The 21,451-nt window shown below is 40.3% G+C and overlaps 1 protein-coding gene across 1 annotated transcript in view; it reads left to right on the top strand.

Annotated features, from left to right (window-relative positions):
• Positions 1-21,451, top strand: part of epha8 (eph receptor A8) — a 111,214-nt gene that overhangs the window by 77,747 nt on the left and 12,016 nt on the right. Inside the window, exons 7-15 of the mRNA XM_034122005.1 lie at positions 2,867-3,022; positions 3,716-4,135; positions 7,463-7,587; positions 10,028-10,190; positions 13,683-13,815; positions 17,304-17,371; positions 17,660-17,785; positions 18,834-19,019; positions 20,632-20,693. Coding sequence (XP_033977896.1) covers positions 2,867-3,022; positions 3,716-4,135; positions 7,463-7,587; positions 10,028-10,190; positions 13,683-13,815; positions 17,304-17,371; positions 17,660-17,785; positions 18,834-19,019; positions 20,632-20,693 — 1,439 coding nt within the window. The remainder of the gene's footprint in view (positions 1-2,866; positions 3,023-3,715; positions 4,136-7,462; positions 7,588-10,027; positions 10,191-13,682; positions 13,816-17,303; positions 17,372-17,659; positions 17,786-18,833; positions 19,020-20,631; positions 20,694-21,451) is intronic.

Genomic DNA, 21,451 nt, shown 5'->3' with positions numbered 1-21,451 from the left:
ACACACACATGCAAAGACACACACGTTTACTAACTTAGAGTCTATTTACCCGTCTCCTTCTGTTTTTTTATCTCTTCAGTATTCTTTACATTATTGCAGTCAATTTGACATCTATGCTTTAAAGTATAACCGATAGTGTTTCAAAGTTCTGTTCTGGAAAGACCATTCAAAAACTGATTTTGCTAGATGGTCATTCAATTGTTAATCGGAGTTATTTTTTTTCTGTAGGACTGTTGCATGCTGTTTAACTTTTTCTTTGAACCAGGAGTTTACCTCTGAAGTTTTGCATGTTAGTTGTCAGTAAGTTCAACAAAATGTGATAACTGAAACACAATTTTAATTTTTTATTTGGCCAATAGTTCATTGTACTGCAAGTTCAAAGTTTGTTCAAATATGGCGTGTGGAAAGTGCCTTAATATTGCACATAAAATCCAAAATGACCAATTTCCTGTTGGGTTTACGATATGCCACCAAGAGGATTTTTTGTGGGTCTCACCATGCTTCATATGCCCACCAAATGTCCGACTTGTATATGAAACTACAACAAGGGGCTCAATTTGAGCAACTTTGTACAATCACCGATAAAGAGACACTTAAAATATGACATTTTGTAACACTCCTAACAAATGTGCCAAAAAACTCCAGCTTTTAAACATGTTAAGGCCCGTACAAACGCGATTTATTCACGCAAATAATAACAACTGTAGAGATTTCAAAAGGTCCTTCGCTCTATCTTTCTGGCGGTGCCTGGACTCTAAAAATAACAAAAATACAAATACAAATAAAAAAATACTACAAAAATATAAAATCATAATTTAAAAATCATAATTCGAATAAAATAGATAATCTTTTGAACCCCAATAGGATCCTTCAACCCCACGTTGTCGGTGCTCGGACCCAAATAAGGAGGGATAAACACTTGTCTTGTCATGTAACATCCCAGAATCCATTAGTAATCATTGGTCATGTTGGTCACTCTATTAATCTTCTGATAATGAGTACGATGATACATTTTTCATTCATATCTAAAACATGTCTCCATCCAGAGTGAATGAAGAGGGAAAGTTTATCACACGAAGTCTTCACTCTGCACTTGCATTTTTACCTGATAAATTCATGTTGTTACTGTGGCGTCAACAGACACACCGTGTGCATGTTTGTGTGTGTTTTGCATTATCATAACCTTTGCATGTGTAGTGAAGTGTGAGTGTGTGAGTGTGTGAGTGTGTGTTTGTGTATCTGTGTGTGTGGAACTCCTGGTGAATCTGTCAGAGACTTCAAAGCACTCGCCGCCTCTCTCCTTGATGAACGAGCTGCTCCGATGTTTATCGTGACCTGCTTTTCAACTCAGGGGCTTCACAAAAAACATCAAGGAATGGAGGGCTTACTGGGATAAAAAGGAGGGGGAAGAGAAAATACTTTGGGATAAATACTGAGAATATAAATAGTGTCTGAATCGTGGGGTGGCCCTGAAAGTAAAATAAAAGGACATGCGGCTTCCTCCTATGTGTTGTGATACACATACTGTCATATATTTGTGTGTTCATTCTCAGTTATATTTGTCACAGTTTTAAATGCTACATCGTTAACCACTGGGGAAGTAATGGCAATCAATTAAAGGCTCCATATCCTAATGTCGCTCAAATACATTTACACTGCGTTACGCTTGATAATAGCAGATATTTGAGTATATTTGTATCTTGTTTACATTTTACTATAAAAAAAGCGGGGATGACTTCCCAAAGCCACAAACAGCAGGTTAGTGCATTGGCAGCACATAAACTCAACCGGTGGTGTTTGCAGGTGAGAAGCCAGTGAGGGATCCAGGTGGATAAAATAGCTTTTGATACATTCACTAGAGTTGAATGCTTCAAAAATAATGTGAACTTTCACACACTTAACAGGTTAAAAAGTCACATTTTCCATGAAGAAATGCGTCATGAGGGCAATAAATACAGTGTGTTACGAAGAACAATTAGGGGGATTTTAATGGCTGCGATAAATACAGCCTTTTAAATTAAACGCCATTACACAGGATATCATTAAAAATCTAATCTCATTGAATTGCATATTTCTGAGTGTGTGTGCCTCTGAGTATATGCATGTGAACTTATCGGGGACAGGCATGGGAACGTTTCATTCTTTCCAATGCGTTTAAAATGTCAGTAATCTAGAATTAATTGTAACTATTCGCTTTGTTGTAATTTCACCAATCCAATTTCATGGTTCTTTCAGCACCCTTGAAGTTTAAGCACCTTAAAATGGCCTTCTATAACATTAACAAGAAAAAGGTTAGGGAAACACTGCATCGGTAAACTAACACTCGGCATTCTGGGAAAAACATAAATTACTAGGAAGAAGCAAACACACTGCTGCTGCTGCTTTCTGAGGGTATATGCAAGCTTTACCCCTGTCCCATTTACCACAGCAGAAGCCTATTAACGGCCTGGAAAGAGAATATATTTATCAGAGCCCCCTCCATTATTAATCAGTGCGGAGTTAAAAGTGAATATGTATCAGAGCAGCTGAATAAGGTTGAAACACTGTCTGGATTCTGAGGGTCTCACTGGGACTATCAACAGTTCAGAGCCTTTCAGCCCAAATCTGAGTATGACTTTCATCTCCCCTGCTCCACGGTCTCTACGGTTACAAAGCCTGTAATTATACATAGATTTGGAAGAGGGGGGTCAGGAGGGGGGTAAGTCCTAAAATGAATGAGGAGATGACACAGTTTTCAAAGGGTTGAAGCAGCGTTGATATGCACAGCTTCCAATGGGCACGCCTATCTAAATGCATGGCCTGAGTGATTTTGGGAGAGCCTTTTCTCTCTCTATTTACTCTGTTTACTCTCCATCTCTCTCTGTAGCCTGTGAGATGGGTTTCTATAAGCCGGTGGCGGGCGATGGCCTTTGTGGAAAATGTCCTCAACACAGCCACTCGGAGACCAGAGCCGCCCTGACCTGCCCCTGCGACTCCAACTACTATCGAGCGGCGGACGACCCAGTAGCGGCTCCATGCTCCCGTAAGAACAAACACACAACACACACAACACACACAACACACACAACACACACAACACACACAACACACACAACACACACATAATCACCTAATCCCACAGGCAAGACCCTCTCCAATTCATAACTACAAATACGTATGCCGACACCTGCACACCCACAACAGCCATCTAACTTAATATATACCGAATGGGACGATAGGTGGGAAAAATGGTACTCATGACTCATGGTAAAATGTGACAACTATTGTTAAACTGTTTTTTTTTCTCTTTTTCTGATTTCTGGATTGTTATTAAGTTAATTAAAGAGGCCCTATTTTGTGTTTTGGGGTTTTCCCTTTTTCTGTAGTGTGTTATATAGTTTGTTGTGCATGTAAATGGTCAACATCCATGTGTTGTCTCCAGAGGGAGTTTTTCTCCCAAACACTCCACCGACCCTACACCAATCACAACAGAGACGGACAGCTAACCAATCAGAGCAGACTGGGCTCTGGTTTCAGACAGAGGGTGAAAAGAGGTGCTGCAGCACAGGCAGTATGAGAAAAATAAAGAGCTTTGGAACACTAAAGCATGGAGACATGTCACAGGAGAGACACTTAATACTAATATGACCCTGAACATTTGCAGAATAGGGCCCATTTAATGTTTATTAATCAGTGATCAAACCAGTAAATTAACCAAGACTTTCCTTTTCTCCAGGCCCTCCAACTGCTCCGGTTAACGCCATCTCCTCTGTCAATGGAACGTCTGTGAATTTGGAGTGGGATCGCCCTCTGGACACAGGAGGACGCAGCGACCTGAAGTACAGCGTGTTGTGTCGGAAATGTTCAGGGGAAGGAGGGACCTGTGAGGATTGTGCGTCTTCCCCCGGAGGCGCCAGTGGAGGGAAGGGAGGCGGAGGGCCGGGCCTGGGGTTCGGAGGCATGGTGGAGCGTCTGGGCTCTGCAGCGATTCGATTCGTTCCCCGGCAGAGTGGGTTGACGGAGCCCTGGGTGACGGTGCTCAACCTGGTGGCTCACACCAACTACTCCTTCTGTCTGCAGGCCATGAACGCAGTGACGCATCTGAGCAACCAGCCTTCCCCTTACGCCACGGTCAACATCACAACGAACCAGGCAGGTAGGGTTCGGAACAATGATACAACATTTTCTCAGTAAAAAAGCTTTGGTGCATGTTCCAGAAATAATCATTTTAGGGAACAACCTGTTACTGTACTGTCCTGGGTTCTGATTTAGTTTCCACTCTTGGTAGGAATACAGCAGCAGCTAGAGGAACATCTCTAAAAAACCGACCTAACAATACCTACTCAAAACCAACAGCAGTCAGAGGCCTAGGCTCCACGAGGACGAAAACGGGTTGAATCCGCATATTTCTCATGCGTATAGCCCTTTAAGCTCAACGACGCCGTAACAGAAACGTAGAAACAGACCCCGCAAACGACAACGGGTCCAAAGGTGGATAGATCTGGGAACGGAGCGCTCTGGGGGGTCCAACGGGGCCGTGGGGTCGCCTATACAGTCATCCGCTTCATAGCCCCGCCTCTCCCCGCCTCTCCCCACCTCTGCTGCTCACCCCCGCAAAAGTACACTGCACACTGAATTCAGATTATTTATCTTTATCTCGATATGAACATAAACGCGAGTGAAGTCTAATCTGACAGGACGGAGACACGCAGCTCCTCCGGCTGTGAAGCAGCGGGAGCAAAACACACACTTCAAGTCAGATCATCACCCTTAGCTATTTTAATTACCTCTCAAACTAAACTAGTTATAAATATGTTTATTTTTACTGTCGGGTTTACTTACTGGATCAGCTGCTGCATGAGGAAGCATGAAGATTTAAACTTTAACACACATTGACCGGCGAAAAACTCTGCGCGGTTCCCTCCGCCCCCACCGCGGAGAATAAACAGAAGTGCAGCCATGACAACCATTCTTCTTCGCTGCTTTTGTGGAGGAAGTTGCTGCTTTTGTGGAGGAAGTTACAGCGCCACGTACAGGTTCGGCATATGTACTGCAGCTTTTCCAGCGGTTGGATGTAAACGGAGCCGTCTCGTGGAGCTTGACACAATCCGGTGTATATTGCGTGTGGGCGGAAGGTTTTTTGCGGTTGCATTTGCGTTACTCCGATGCGTTTTGCCGTATGGGTTCCCATGGAGCTGGGGCCAGAGACTAGTGAACAAAGCAGGGCATATAGCAACTAGATCCAAATATCTTTCTAAGATTTTGATAAAGACCAAAAACCGAACTAAAATAGGTCATATTGGATTTATCCAATTAAAATTGTGATATATATATGACATATCATCGCTTATACTGCCCAAAAGTTTCTCAAATATCGGCCATAATACAATTAACGAAAAAACGTAACATGATGTAACGTTACTACTTCTAAATTATTTAACATTCTCAGTCATTAACTTTTTTTCCCAACAAACCGAACAGACTACATTCAATTTTCTCCTGCAATTTCTTAGTCATTCTCTGTGGGCCCATTCAATTAATGATACTCATGTTGAAAGTAATTCCGTGAAAACATACAAAAAAGTCATTAAAAAGGCCACATATTTCCCCTTTCGCCTACAACTGCATGTGCCAACTATACAGCCCAACTGAATGACACGTATCTACCATAAGCCACTGTTAACCGTTAACCTGTAGATACCATTAGCCTCAATGGCCAAATTCTGACGTTTTATGTTTTAAAAAATCCCTGGGGTGCCACTTAAATAACAACATGATAAAAGGTTGTTATGGAATTGTTGGCCAATAACATACACAAATAACACGCCTCCCCTGTATGCAAAAGTAGTTTGTGTGTGTGTGTGTGTGTGTGTGTGTGTGTGTGTGTGTGTGTGTGTGTGTGTGTGTGTGTGTGTGTGTGTGTGTGTGTGTGTGTGTGTGTGTGTGTGTGTGTGTGTGTGTGTGTGTGTGTGTGTGTGTGTGTGTGTGTGTGTGTGTGTACACAAAAACTAGGCTACATTAATCTGAGCTCTTCTCCCTTGACCACAAATCTCCTCCTCAATGTTCTTGAGCTCAGCTAACTTTTCCTTGCAGCCCCTCCTCAGAGCATTTATCTTTTGTTATGAGCGAGGCCGTCCGACTGCCAGCCTTGTCCTCAGCTTCTCCTGCAAAACCTGTCTGGCCAGAAACTTTCAGAAACTTCTTGGATGGTTCTCCTTTTCATTTTTAGTTCCTCCCGGTAAATCCTCTGTAGGCTTTCTCTTCGGGCGGTGTGCATCAGACTCCTGCTTCCTCCTCTCTTGATCGAGGTGCACATGGTAGCCTTGACTTGGCTGTTGCCACAGAAGCTTGCTTGTGAGGGGAATCTGGTAAATTGACACAATAACACACGAGCCTGTGTGCAGCAACAGTGTCCTCCTACATGTTGCAAGTCTCCACATCCTTGTTTACAGAAAACCCTGTATCCTCAGAGGCCTGACCATGGGACAAAACGAGCCGCTTCTGTCTCAAAGCCCAAAGCTGCAGTGTAGCGCTTGCTAAGGAAACAACACAGGAGGATGTCAATGCTTTGGCTGGAAGGAGAGAAACTCATCCTTTCTGCTCTGAAGGGACAGGAAGGGCTGAAACTATTGGAAAATGATATCACCTATAAGAAAACAGTCAATGTAGCTACAACTGATTATAGTGGTGAACAATGTCAAAGACTATTCCAATACTAGCCAGCACTTTTTAACACAGAAATGTTGCGTACTCCAAAGTTTAGAAATGTGTGTTTGTGTAGTATGAGTCCCCAGAATTTAGAACCACTGTGGACAATTTATTTTCAAATAGATAAGCAATCTGTCCAACACAAACGATCCAGCGTCTTCTAAAACTTCAAAATCAACTCAAAACTCGGCCTGCTGTGAGTGCAAATATGACCGCAAATATGACCGCAGCTTCCAACTGTTATTTTGTATCCTGAACATGTCAGAAGTAGATTCAGCATCCTCTATCACTCCAGAAATCAATCAATCAAAGTGTATTTATATAGCCCAATATCACACATTTTACATTTGTCTCAGTGGATTTTATAGTTTGTACAGAATATGAATACGACACCCTCTGTCCTTGGAACCTCACATCGGACAAGGACAAATTTAAGAAACCTCTGGGAGAGTCCAGGACGGACAGACGTGCAATAGATGTCGTTAGCTCCGATATAGCTATCATGCTAAGCAATGCTACTTAACTTAACTTGTGCTAATTATGCAAATTGCGCAACATTAGAAGTAAGCATCTGTGAGTTTCTTAATGTTGGGGATCCACTGTAGAAACTGTCCTGAGATATATATAGAAGTCTTCACTATTTGTTCAGATGTGCAAGATGCTTAAATGTTTTTCCTGAAATGCAGCATGACTTCAGCAGGTTGATCTTGTTACATGTCATAAAGGAATCCGTCTTGAACTGACGAAGCGGTTTTCCCTCCTGTTTCTCGTGCAGCCCCCTCTGAAGTGTTAGCGATCCGCCAGGAGAACACCAGTCAGAACAGCGTGATTCTGATGTGGCACGAACCCAACCGGCCCAACGGAGTGATCCTGGAGTACGACGTCAAGTACTATGAGAAGGTAATCAACTGCATCTGTACCACTAAAGAACTGCAAGAAATAAATAAGCCCTATTATGCTTTGGGGGGATTTCCCCTTCCCTGTAAGATAAGATAAGATAAGAAGTACTTTATTGATCCCATGTTGGGACCTTTTTTATGTTGCAGCAGCATAACAAGACGTTGGCATTGCACAATACAATTAAAAGACAAGAAATACACATTTAAACATGTCAACATCTCAATAGCAATAAAATAGCAATAAAAAAAAGTAGAAAATATACATGTTGAATTACAAATGTACAATGACAAAATATAAAGCAGGATATTAGATATACATAAGTATGTGAGTAATGGAATATTACATATTAGATTGGATATACATGTGAAATGTACAGGTGATTTAGAGTCCAGAGTGATTTGTTATGTAGTGTGTGATATAGGTTTTTATGCATGTAAATGGTCTGCAATTTACTTCTGTATCATAGTGACATCACTATGTAACCCTTGTGCTTGTATTGGCTCGAGCTCCAACAAATTGTACATGATAGGCTAAGGGGCGGGACATCTCTTAGTGTTTGACCAATCACACCAGAGCATGCCAGTTAACCAATCAGAGCAGACTGGGCAAAATAAAGAGCTTTTTGAACATTAAAACATGGAAACATGTCACAGTAGCAACACAAAATACAAATATGAACCTGAAAATGTGCAGAATATGTCCTCTTTAAGTGTTGTGTCAACATATTCTGCTTATTATCAAAAAACAGCTACACCTGGAGAACATACATGGTCTTCAAAGGGTTGAGACTAACCTGAGCCAAGTTATTTTGAATTCAACGGAGTGGTTTGATAGACCAAGGATAACTTAATCCCAGAAAAAGATCCTGCCGGCTTCCCAGTTAATTGAAAGGGAAATGGGGGTCGAGAGAGTTAGAGCAGGAAGGAGGATGAGACGGTGTGGATTCCACCTTAGCGAAAGTGACAGTGACAGCAAGCGGCTGGCGGGCGCATAAGCCTCGACACCGACTAATTGCTGCGAGTGTGTGAATGCAATGCAGATGTATATGTGTGTGTGTGTGTGTGTGTGTGTGTGTGTGTGTGTGTGTGTGTGTGTGTGTGTGTGTGTGTGTGTGTGTGTGTGTGTGTGTGTGTGTGTGTGTGTGTGTGTGTGTGTGTGTGTGTGTGTGTGTGTGTGTGTGTGTGTGTGTGTGATGATAGTAATCAGCTAATTGCAGAGGGAGCAGCCAGGAAACAGGCAGTCTCATAGCCATACAAGCAGCATGGTGTGGGGAGTGATGGAGGATTAGCTCGTCTCTTGCTCCGGTGTCTTAATCTGGCTTCGCTCAGGGGGGCGAGACGCCTGTGGGGGATTTGAAGTGGACAAGTCAGCACTGTGCTTTCCTAAGTCTTTCTATTCGACTGTACCAAACACGATGAGTCACAGCGAGGGAGCTGCTGCAGCACACAAGCTGAGGAGGATAACGAAGACAACAAAATTCTCCTTTTCCTGCACCTCTTCATAATTAGGCTCTTATTCTTCCTAAGGACACATGAATGATTTAATGATTCTGCTGTCTGGATGCACCTTGCACCTCTTATTACTGTACCTCAGTGCTTCTCAGAATTCAGTTTACAAAGATGCTGCAGCAGGTATAAGGAAAACAAGGTGAGGATAGCAATGACGATGATTATGATAATGGTGAACTGTATTATAAATCCAAACTTCCAAAAAAACAATTATGTACCTTCAAAACAATAAATGAATCCTCTTTTTGATGAATATGCACGTGAAAAAACAAATCCTTGGATGACAGATGAGTGTAATAAGCGCGCATTTGAACAAATTATGCATCATAAGTGAGTTATCTGAATGAAGTTGAGACAAAATAGGACAAACACTCTTCAAAGTACCTGTTATTCTTCTAGCTGATAGACACAGATCAAAAGATGTTTGCGGTGAATAGCTGCCAATTACATTTGATTGGCATGTAACAGCATAGAGTATAATTAAGTTTAAATCCTGAAAAGGCTTTTTTATGAATGGCAGATCTGTGTTTTTGAAGATGTATTTTCAAAACACTCTGAGACAAATGGCAATGCAAATATTTGTTAAAAAAATATCTTTAAACCATAACCATATCGACTCAAAGTGTAATTGACTATTGCCCATGAAAATATGTCATTCATGATGAAAATAAGAAAGAAAATGATGTTGGGAATGAGGTAAACTGCTAATTCATTTACAGCAAAATATCCCTGTTTCCCATGTTGATCATTTTAGAAACCAGTGTTCTTTATTAGTCTCACAGCGGGGATATTTACAGTGTTACAGCAAAAGTGACAATGCCGAAAAAAGGAACAAAAACACAAACAGAAAGCCAAAACATTAAACATATTACAAGCACAGACCAACATGTCAATTTCCCCAAAAGCTAATCTTTAAACTGTCTCTGTTTCAGGATAATGAAGCCCACAGCTACTCCACTCTGAAGTCTATAAACACCAGCGCTCGAGTGTCAGGGCTGAAGCCGGGAACTAAGTACATCTTCCAGGTCCGAGCCAGAACGTCAGCAGGCTGCGGACACTTCAGCCCAAATGTGGAGATCCAGACTGGGAAAGCAGGTGTGTGTGTATGGTAGACCTTAAGGAACTGTTAAGTATGTGCAGCGCAGGATGGACCCAAGTTCAGACAGACACATGTTTTAACCGAAACTAACCTTTATTCAAGGCGACTGGATAAATGCAAAACAGACAAGAACTCTCTTTCCTTCTTAATTGCAAAAAGAACCCACAAAACCCCAACAGAAAACCAGAACTTAAAGGTCCCCTATTATACTGTTCTTCACCAATATATTATAGGCCTCAGATATATACAAAACATGTCTCTGAAGTGTTTGGCTCCAAATACCAAAACAGATCATAGCAGCATCCCATAATCCCCTCTGTTTCAGCCGTGTTTCAAAAGTGCTGATTCTCTGTCTGTTACTTTAGATGAAAATAAGGAGCCACTCCCCACGCCCCCTCTGAGAGATATTTGGTTAGAAAGAACACAATAGCCGCGTTCACACCGGAGTATTTTTCACCGTACTTTTCGCGTTTAGTTCCGTTAGTACCCCTTATGTCGCGTTCACACCAAAAAGAGCACTTAATCTCGGGAACTTTTACCCCCATTTTTAGTGCCTGCTGATAGATGGTACTTTCCTGGGGTAAAAAAGGTCCCCAGTTCTGATTGGCTGGGCGAATTGCAAACCACGCCCCGTAAAACTCTGAAATGTTTTGTAGAGCCGCCATTTTATTGTCCTCGCATTAGCATTATTAGCATTAGCATTCGCCCAGCGCACAAACGCAGAGAGACTAACTTATGGCAACACAAAATAAAACATGGGAGCGGTGGAGATGAGGAGGTGTCGGCGTTCTGGCGATTTACTCGGAAGGCTTCAGTAAAAGCTGCTGGGAGTCCCAGCAGCTTCTACTGAAGCCAGTCCCCAGCTCCGGGGACTTCCGGCCGGGGACTCCGGGTGGCAGTATACGCCGTGAAGTTGTTTGCGGCCTGCCAGTAAACCCAAAGCAGAAGAAGAAGAAGTGACGTCAGCGGCTCATTTGCGCAATCTTCCCTCAGGGATAAGTACTCCGGTGTGAACGCGATCTGTACTAAATGCCCTGGGGTAATAAGTGCCGGGGCACTGAGTGCCGGCACTAAATACGGCAAAGTACTTGGTGTGAACGCGCCTATTGGTGCTCTAGGAGGAGATTCAGGTGATAAGGTGGGGGTACCTTGGTTGGTGATTGGCTAATGATTACACTAGCCAAACAATCGTTATGACATCATAAAGTGGCCAAAATCTGATCAGCTAATTTTCAGACAGGTTTTTATATAAATGGATCAGGACAAAAAGAGAGAGAATCTTTTTTCCTGAAACTTTCAGAGTCTCTTTACAAAGAGGGGACACATGTTGATGTAGAAGAGACATGAAAGAGTGGATTTTGCATAATAGGTGACCTTTAAATACATACATGATCAATCAAGATGAATAACGCAAAATTGTAAAAGATACTTGGTTAAAGTACTTGATTACATTTCACCACTGGAAAAATAGTCCAATAAGAAAACAGTTGGCACAGAAAGCCTTTCAGAGCCAGCAGACTGCACAGCATGGTCCTGGGCTAAAGTCACAGGGAGGCCAATCACCACCTCCGTCCATCCTCTGTTCAATTGATCCAAGCTTTGTCAGGTCAGCCCTGTCAGCAAAACAGCAGCCTTTCCCAGCTACAAACAGCTGTACACACAAAGCCGGGGGTGGGGTAGACGTCCACCTGAGGCTAGTACACCACTGAGAGCTAGGAATTACTAAAAAACTATCTTTTATTAGAACATTTCTCTTTCCTAATAGGGGATTTGGCAGATAACGTGCAGAGAAGTCTCTAGGTCTGCAAAGCTCAACCTCCTGCCTGGTTGGAGTCCCAGTGCTGTTACATTGACTAATAGTCTCCCTTCATTCTGCTGCTCACTGAGCCCAGACCCTCCTCCTCTTGATGCTGATTCATTTTCCGACTCCGAAAACAAGCACACAGCCCACTACCCGACATGCTGAGTAATCAATAAGTGTAAAAGTTAAGGAAAACCACACTGACTAGGCTTTTTGTTGTGTCTTTTCTCTGTATCTGAGCAGTACCAAAGCCTGCCTAAGTGGTACATGGTAATGTGACTGAAATAACATTGTATTCTCTCTAGGGTTAGGGTTAGGGGGGTCAGTCTGTCAGAAGGTCCGTCCTTAATTTGATTGGAATGAAATATCTCTTTCATGGATTGCCAAGACATTTTGTACAAACCTGATTTTCTTGATTCTTATCACAAAACCAACATTGTCTCGGACCCCAATCATGTCCTAAAACAGTGAATATGAACTGCTCCCCTTGTGCACCAGTCAATCCTTAAATTAAATACAGAGATAAATCCGAGGTCGAATCTACGTTAAAGGGTCTTGAATATTGTCTTCGTGATTGTAATAGTATGTTTAATGTCTGTTGCTGGTATCTTGAATTGTCATGTGTCCCTGTTGATGTTGCAAATGGAGCTGCTGTGAAGCAAGATTCAGACTATCTGATACAAATATTATTGTATCGTAATTATTCCCCTTATCAAATGAAATCTTTTATTTTAGCCTAGCTCTATTGGATTCAAACCCCCTTAGAGGTTTTGTATCACTTTTGGTTATCCTGACTTCTGGTCCATTGTTTGAATTTGTTTCAAACTTTGGTTGATGAATAAAAGGCTGTACAACTAAAAGTGATATCAGCGGTATTGTTAACTAATGTGTTCGGCTGCTAAGAAAATATAGTCATGCTAACATGCTAAATTTAGATGGATCATGATAAACATTATTCCTGCATATCATTAGCATGCTAGCATTTTCATTTTAAGAATTTTCACATAATAATGTTTGCATTTAGTTCATAGGGCAACTGTGTTACAGTTGTTTTTACTCTCCATGTTCTGTTTATTGTATGTGTCTTTTAGGTATAAAGTATTTTATTTATATTCACCTATTAGTCTTGCAAAATGCACCATTGCAAAAATGCACCATTCACACACTGATTCCTACGCTGATGGCTTCCATCAGGATCTAATTGAATGCTCCTTCTCACACACACTCACACCATAATAGCTTTTCCACCTAAAGCAATTTGTTGAATTAGTTGGTTTAAAGCTGAATTAAATGTTAATGTACCGTCATTAACATTTTAAAACTGGTCATTCTTACTGCCTTTTGAAGAACTAAGTGTCGTTCCAAGTTCATACTGAATACCGTTCAATTGTTAGACCTCATAGAACATTTCAATAACTGTAAGAAAGAGCTGCATATAATGTGATAAAGAATTGCATGTTAAAGGATGTATTTGTCCATGCGTTAACACACACAAAGCAGTGAGGCTTAAGAAAAATGTATGCGATATGCACTTAATAATTTTAGCTAGGGTTGTTTTTGCATTAGAAAAAACTATACTTGCAAATGTAAATGTAAATGTAAATCTGCAAACTCTGGATTGTTGGTAGTACTTTTTGTCCTAATTTTTGTCCTCATCTAAAACATGAATCTATGTGTGTGTTTCCAGCTCCTCTGCGCTACAAAACCATGACCATCATCTGGATCTGCATGGCCTTGGTGTCCGCCCTGGTCACCTGCATGGCCATCATCATCTGCAGGAAACGGCAAGGCTACACTTTACCACACTACCCATCGCTGCTGTGTGTGGAAAACTTTCTTACGCTATCGTATCTCTCTGTGTATTGTTTCTTGTTATCAAAGCCCCTTGTGCACTGTGTTTCTCCTGCTTTCCCCACATTAAGTAATGGCTCAAGAACAATGAAAATAACATGTTAGACTCAGCATGAAAATCCCTATGTAAATATATTTTTGACTGTGTGCTTATGCCAATACTAATATTGGCAGAAATAACAAGTAGTTGATAGCAGAAGCTGCATACCTTTTCTGGGGTTATGAATAAATAAAACAGCCTAAACCTGAGTTTTAGTTTTTAAAAACAAAACTCCAACTGAGCTTCCTGTAGGGATAAAGTAACTCCATGGAGTTGCCAGTCAAACAGAATGATAAGTTAGTCTCCAAAGATAGGGCCTTCCTTGAGGGGGTTATTTCTGTTTTCATCTTATTTTTGCAGGGTCCAATGTTCCCAGAGTCCTTTGTTTCCAGGGCCCTATGATCGAGGGGTCCTATTTTCCCCAGCTTTATATAAAACCTTTTGAAAACGTTTACAGTGTGTCTACATAATATTAAACCAAGGAACATACAATGTTGGAAACATAGGGCCTTGGGAACATTTCACTTTGGGAACATTTCACCTTGGGAACATTTCACCTTGGGAACATTTCACCTTGGGAACATAGGGCCTTGGGAACATTTCACTTTGGGAACATTTCACTTTGGGAACATTTCACCTTGGGAACATTTCACCTTGGGAACATTTCACCTTGGGAACATAGGGCCTTGGGAACATTTCACTTTGGGAACATTTCACTTTGGGAACATTTCACCTTGGGAACATTTCACCTTGGGAACATAGGGCCTTGGGAACATTTCACCTTGGGAATATTTCACCTTGGGAACATAGGGCCTTGGGAACATTTCACTTTGGGAACATTTCACTTTGGGAACATTTCACCTTGGGAACATTTCACCTTGGGAACATAGGGCCTTGGGAACATTTCACCTTGGGAACATTTCACTTTGTAAACACATGTCCTTGGGAACATTTCACCTTGGGAACATTTCACTTTGTAAACACATGTCCTTGGGAACATTTCACCTTGGGAACATTTCACTTTGTAAACACATGTCCTTGGGAACATTTCATCTTGGGAACACAGGGCCTTGGGAACATAAAGCATTGGTACCATAGGCCCTTGGGGACAAATAACTTTGGAATAGGGCCTTTGGAACATATAACATTGGGAACATTTCATCTTGGGAACACAGGGCCTTTGGGACAAATGACTTGGGAACAAAGGACATTGGGAACATAAAGCATTGGTACCATAGGGCCTTGGGAACATATACCCTTGGGAACATAGGGTCTTGGGAACATTTCACTTCCGAAACCTTTGTCCTTGGGAACACGGGGCCTTGGGAAATAAAGCATTGGTACCATAGGGCCATGGGAACATATAACCTTGGGAACATAGGGCCCTGGGAAAATAAACACTCCCGATTTTTTTAATTTAAATTATCTTTACTCTCCCTTGTCATGTTGAAATGTTCAAAATGCCAGAGCTAACACAACATCTGATTCATTAACTATCAGTTATAAGGATCATGATTAGAGAGGAGTTTTGTAAACCAATGATTTAGCTTCTCTCTTCTCCTAAACACTCCCTGTCCTCTCACTGTCTCCTTTAGCAAATTTCAGAATGTGTAATTTCCACCTCAAAGTGGATTTAATTATGTTAATTCATGTCCAGTAGCTTGAAAGCCAAACGTTCCCACTTATCCCATCATCCCCCCACCCTTCTTCCTCTCTTCAACCTACATCTCTGTAGTACTGCATCAAATAATTAATTTCATTGGATGTAATTAATTCATACTTCAATGCATATTAACATTTCATTACCATTCTGTTTGAGGGGGAAAACGATGTTGGGGGATTTAAAGATGTTATCCAGGAGAAATCAGCTTGTCATGACTGCTACGTACATTATTATTAATGCTCCTAAGATGAAATATCACAAAGATGACGAAGGTGGGCCACTTGCCAAATTACTATTAAACTGATGAGAAAATACAAACAACTCCCTAAGAAAGTTTTACTATTTACACAGGAGGTGAACCTGAATCATAATGGAAAAAGACTTTACAACACTGCAGATAAAATAAAGGATCACATTATTAAGTTACAAATTACATTGTTATCTTTATAAATAAAATAATGTGCTTATGCTAGTGGTAAGCTATCACTTAAGATAGTATTTACTAGAACGCTAGCATTGAGACTTATGGATGACTTATGCCTCTATATTATTACTTTATGAGACAATTTAGCTGATTTAGTAGCTGATTTGTGTCCAGAGCTTGAAGGAATAATACCAATAATGCGTTGTGAAAAAACGATTTATTGATATATGTATATGAAAAAAGCTATGAAAACCAACATGCTACAAGTCTATATAATTTAGCAGCACACATCATTATTATTATTATTATATAATAAACTATTTTATATAACACCTTTTAAACAGAGTTTTTATGCACTTTACATAAAAACAGATCACAATGAATTACAAAGATTGAAGCCATTCTAAAAAAGTAGTCAGAAACTGAATCACAGAGCTGTTTTACCGCACTGCGTTACTGTACATAAAGGAATTCTTAAATTATTATTAAACAAACAAAAATGACCCTATACCTAGTGTTTTGGAGTAGTAATGTTATTTGTGCAGAGTCATGGGAAATAGCTTGAATGACTGATGCTACATTCTAGTTGTAGCTTATATAGTAGCGTACTACTTTTGTTAATTCAACACAGTGTTAAAATTGACTCTTTAAGTGTTAAATTAACACGTAAAGGGAGGGATTTAAGTGTTAAATGAACACTTAAGTGTTAAATGAACACTTAAAGAGTCAATTTTAACACTCAGAGCCAGTGAACATATGGTCCTTATCTCAGAGTGTTAAATTAACACTCCGGATTTTACTGTGTAGTATTTCTGTATTTCTTACTGCTTCACTTAGGAATAGTTTATGGCTTCACCGGATACAATTTCAAAGTATAGATTCCCCAACATCGCTGATATGTGTTAACAACCTTTTTCTGTCTCTCCTGAATGTCTTTCCGAGATGTGTTTACTGTGCCTTCTTATCATAAATATTGATGTCTGTTGTTCTAACTTGAAAACATGGAAGAATAGAGAGTCGATTAACATAAAATGAAGCATCTTGTTAATAATAAGTTGAATGATTGGTTCCACATTGTTGCAAGTGGAAAACCTAATTAACAGGGAGAACAGCTGACTGGTTGTTCTTTATAAATAACTAACAATCACTTGTGATGAATAGCTCTGTTGAAGTTAATATTTCATTACTAACAATTATTGATTCATTAATTATGAGCTTGATAGTACAACATTGTCCTGTATTCATGCCACTGTATGTTTATGTGTTTGCATGTGTGTTTGTTTGGCTGCGTGCGTGTGTGTGTGTGTGTGTGTGTGTGTGTTTTATATAGACACTGTGGTTACAGTAAAGCCTTCCAGGACTCTGATGAGGAGAAGATGCATTACCAGAACGGTCACGGTATGTTTAGCCCAATCCTCAGTTCCAACCAATATATATCAATTAGATTGCATCCCCATGTACTGTAATAAAGTTCATCGTTAGAGCAAACACATTTCATAACTCGCTGAGTGATAACAGGGGCACACAGGCCTTATTTCCTGCAGGCTGTTTATTCTGCGAGTCATTTCTTCTCTTTCATCAACCCCCCCCCCCACACACACACACACACACAAGTGACAGGGGCTCAGATGTGATGTTGTTCTCATTCTCCGATATGTGACCAAATGCTAATTTTGTTTATCTTAGTGTCGTTCCCTGACGCGAGGTTTTATATCGACCCGCACACATACGAGGACCCCTGCCAGGCGGTCCACGAGTTCGCCCGAGAAATTGAAGCTTCCAGGATCAAAATAGAGAAAATCATTGGCTCAGGTAAAACCGTGTACACACACATACACACACACACACACACACACACACACACACACACACACACACACACACACACACACACACACACAGAGGGAGAATCATTGGCCGGGCTAACTTGAAATCATTGGCCGGTGTAAAGGCTGTGGTGTGCAGCAGAGAGGAGGATGGCAGTAAGGAATCAGAGCGTTTCGTGGAGCTGTCAATCAAAGTTCCTCCGACGGGCGAAGAATACTAACACTGTGTCAGCGCCACAATATATGACTCCTGCAGACATAACGCCAAATATTCAGTATATCATTGAGAAAAAACAAACAACAGCAATCATACTTAAAGTTCTGCTGGGCTCCAGATAAGAATGAATGAGAAAGAGGCTCATGAATGATTAGCTTACTTCCAGTTTTGCACATACATGTAACCGGTAAGTGGATTTGTTTCTCTTATCTAACACAGAGATTTAACTTCCTGTAGTCCTCTGGTAGAGTTTGACCCATTTTAAATGTTTTGTGATAAGAAGTATTTTCTGTCACAAAAATAACCATTACCACAAAAATAACATGGATGGTTTCATATTATGTTTTTTGTAAGAATTAAGATCGCTTCTTTCATTAAGTTGTGCGTGTTTCATTTACATTAATAGCATTTAGTGTCATTATGTGCTGCTTTGACATCTACTGTACCACTTTCATAATCCATTAAGATATGTTCCTGTGATCTTAACTATTGTACACCCAATGTTTGCCTTTTGTTAACTGGGTTTAAATGAGGTCTTTTGATCATAAATGCAAAGAAAGATTAGTAAAAATGGTGGTAATGAGTTGGAATGAAGTTGGATTTAAATGTGTAACCCAGGTTAAGGTGATGATTTATACAATATGCCACGATAACCAGGACAAACATTTCACAGTAAAGGGGAAAACAACTCAAAGACACATTTACAATATCTGCTTAAGAGTTAGGGGTGAATCTGGGCACATTGCATGTTGAAGTTGAGTAAACAACTGTAATGTCTTATGTGCTAAATTGGGATCATTGTTGTGTTTGTGTTAAGGTGAATTTGGGGAGGTGTGTTATGGACGTATGAGACTCCCGGGGAAAAGAGACATCCCAGTGGCGCTGAAGACCCTGAAGGCGGGATACACGGAGAAGCAAAAGAGGGACTTCCTGGCAGAGGCGTCCATCATGGCTCAGTTCGACCATCCTAACGTCATCCGCCTGGAGGGGGTAGTAACCCAAAGTATGCTTTATATCCTGTCTCCTACAAGTTATAGTTAGGATAAAACATCTGGAATATTACTGACCAAGATAAATAATAATTAAAAACAATATAAGTCTACATATTCAAGCTCACAAGCCTCATACACTGTAATGTTGTTTAGGGCTAGGGTTAGGGTTAGGGTTATGGAGAAAACCTGTGAAATTGTAGCCCCTTAACATGATCTTAATAGCTCTTCTTTTAATGTATAATTTGGATATCGATTATTTGAAGATAGGATAAGTATGTATTTAAGCTACCCTGTCTTACGTTAAATTACGTTAACCTACGATTCAATGGCTTTCTCAAATATGTTTTTTAGGAAAAGGTATACATTGAAAGAAGACACATTTGCTAGGTTATGTTTAGTAAAAGATCATGATCTGGCTTAATATAAGAACATTTGTTACCATATTTAAGTTACAGATGTAACATTTAAGGGGGAATTCTGACTTCATGTTTCACTAAAACATGGACAAAAGTTTTCCAAGTATCTTAATTTACAATTAGTCGTATGGCAACGTAATTTATAGGACACCTGGTTTGTGTTACAGAATACATTTTGACACCCTTTAACCTGTTAAACCCGGGGGCTGCGGGCTTTTTTTTCACAAAACTGTGTCTCAGGGCTTCTTAACATTTAACAACCTATGAATGTGGTCTTTTATATTTCCTCGGATCTGGACAAACAAGATATCATATGAAAGCTGAGATTCCACAGATTCCAATGGTATAAATATCATCACTGTGCGACCACGACTCGCGACTAGGGAAGGCAAAACCCCTAACCCAAAGACAACACACAACTTCACTTTACGTCTTACCTTTGCTGTTTTCTGATCAAAAATTGTGTGCAATGGCATTACAACGCATAAAACGCTGCTGACGGTTAATCCAATGTCTCTGTGTCCCTTTGAAATGATTACTGATAATCCATCTTCATATTTATGGCAAAAAGCCTAGTTTTCAGTTTTCAGAGTGTAACTCACTCTCACTCCTCAATGGTAACGTGTAGGTGGATTCTATTGGCTCTAATGGTTCAAAAGAGGTGTCAATCATCAAAATCGACCAATGGGTTCCAGAGATTTGGCAAATGCACCCAAATGACCCCAGAAGTGGGTTTTGTTTTGCTTAAACTCTCTAAAAAGGCAAATGTCACTTGTTTTGCATCAATCTTGATACAGGGGTACTTATAATATGTTATAGTTTGGATTCCTAAAGCTTTTAGTCTCCAATCCCATCATTCAAGGGTGGTTTTCACTGTAAGTAATTTTTTTTTTTGAACGGACACTATCATTTACATTTTTTCACAATGTTCAATCTGAATTTACTTTAAAATAAAAACATCTATATTGATTCTGACTCTTCTACATCCAACTCACAGGTTTATCATTATTTTGAGAAAAAATATTATTAATTTACCCCTTTTAGAAGTGAAGTTATAGTAATTTGTTCTGGGAATGTCATTTTCAAGCCTGAGACCTGGAAAACAGGCTCAGGGGTTAACAGGTTAAATGTGAACATACAGTTCTGTTCAGTGTAGATATGCAGTCTATCATACGAAGAGTCCTAAAGTTCTTGTTTATTTCTTTAGGCAAACCAGCGATGATCATCACAGAGTACATGGAGAACGGCTCCCTGGACTCCTTCCTCAGGGTTAGTGTTCAAGTTCTTTTGTCAAGGGTTTAAGGTTCCTCTTTGCATTTTATCTCAAGCGTTTACATTACATTTAGCTGACGCTTTTATCCAAAGCGACTTACAATAAGTGCATTCGACCAAGAAGATACAAACTTGAAGAAAACAGAATCATATAAGTACATCAGGTTTCACAGAGCCAAAACATTTCAAGTGCTACTCAACTGGCTTTAGATCAGCCAGTCCTTTGTAGTGCTTTGTTAGTAATTGTATTGCTCGAAGTGGAGTCGAAAGAGATGAGTTTTCAGTCTGCGCCGGAAGATGTGTGAGCTTTCTGCTGTCCTGATGTCAATGGGTTTAACCACAAACAGGTTAAAAAAAAACATTGACAAGGGAACTGGAAGTGGTAAAAAGCCTAGTCTTTTCCATGTTTTAGGGCTTGTTTCTGAACCCACATCACATAGTTGTTAACTTGTGAGCAGCTGAAAAAAAAGAAAACTGCAATGCTTTACTTAATGTGAAAAAGGCACTTCACATCGCTTTTTATTTATCACAGTATTACTTCCCAGGAAAAGGCAGCAGCGGCTCAGAAAAGCAAATGTGAACTTTATTTATTTTTTAACAAGATTTAAGTTCATTTAACATTGTGTTACATCGACAATGTCAAACAGCTCCGGTATTTGCTTATATGAAAATACCCTGGATTATTACTTAAAAGCAAATCCCTGTCATGTTTTATTCTCTTATCTTCACTCATTTCTCTATCTTGATTAAAATCT

Source organism: Trematomus bernacchii, unplaced genomic scaffold, assembly GCF_902827165.1.
Source record: "Trematomus bernacchii unplaced genomic scaffold, fTreBer1.1, whole genome shotgun sequence".
In the NCBI taxonomy this organism is placed as follows: Eukaryota; Metazoa; Chordata; class Actinopteri; order Perciformes; family Nototheniidae; genus Trematomus; species Trematomus bernacchii.
This window is presented reverse-complemented; position numbering and strand designations above follow the sequence as displayed.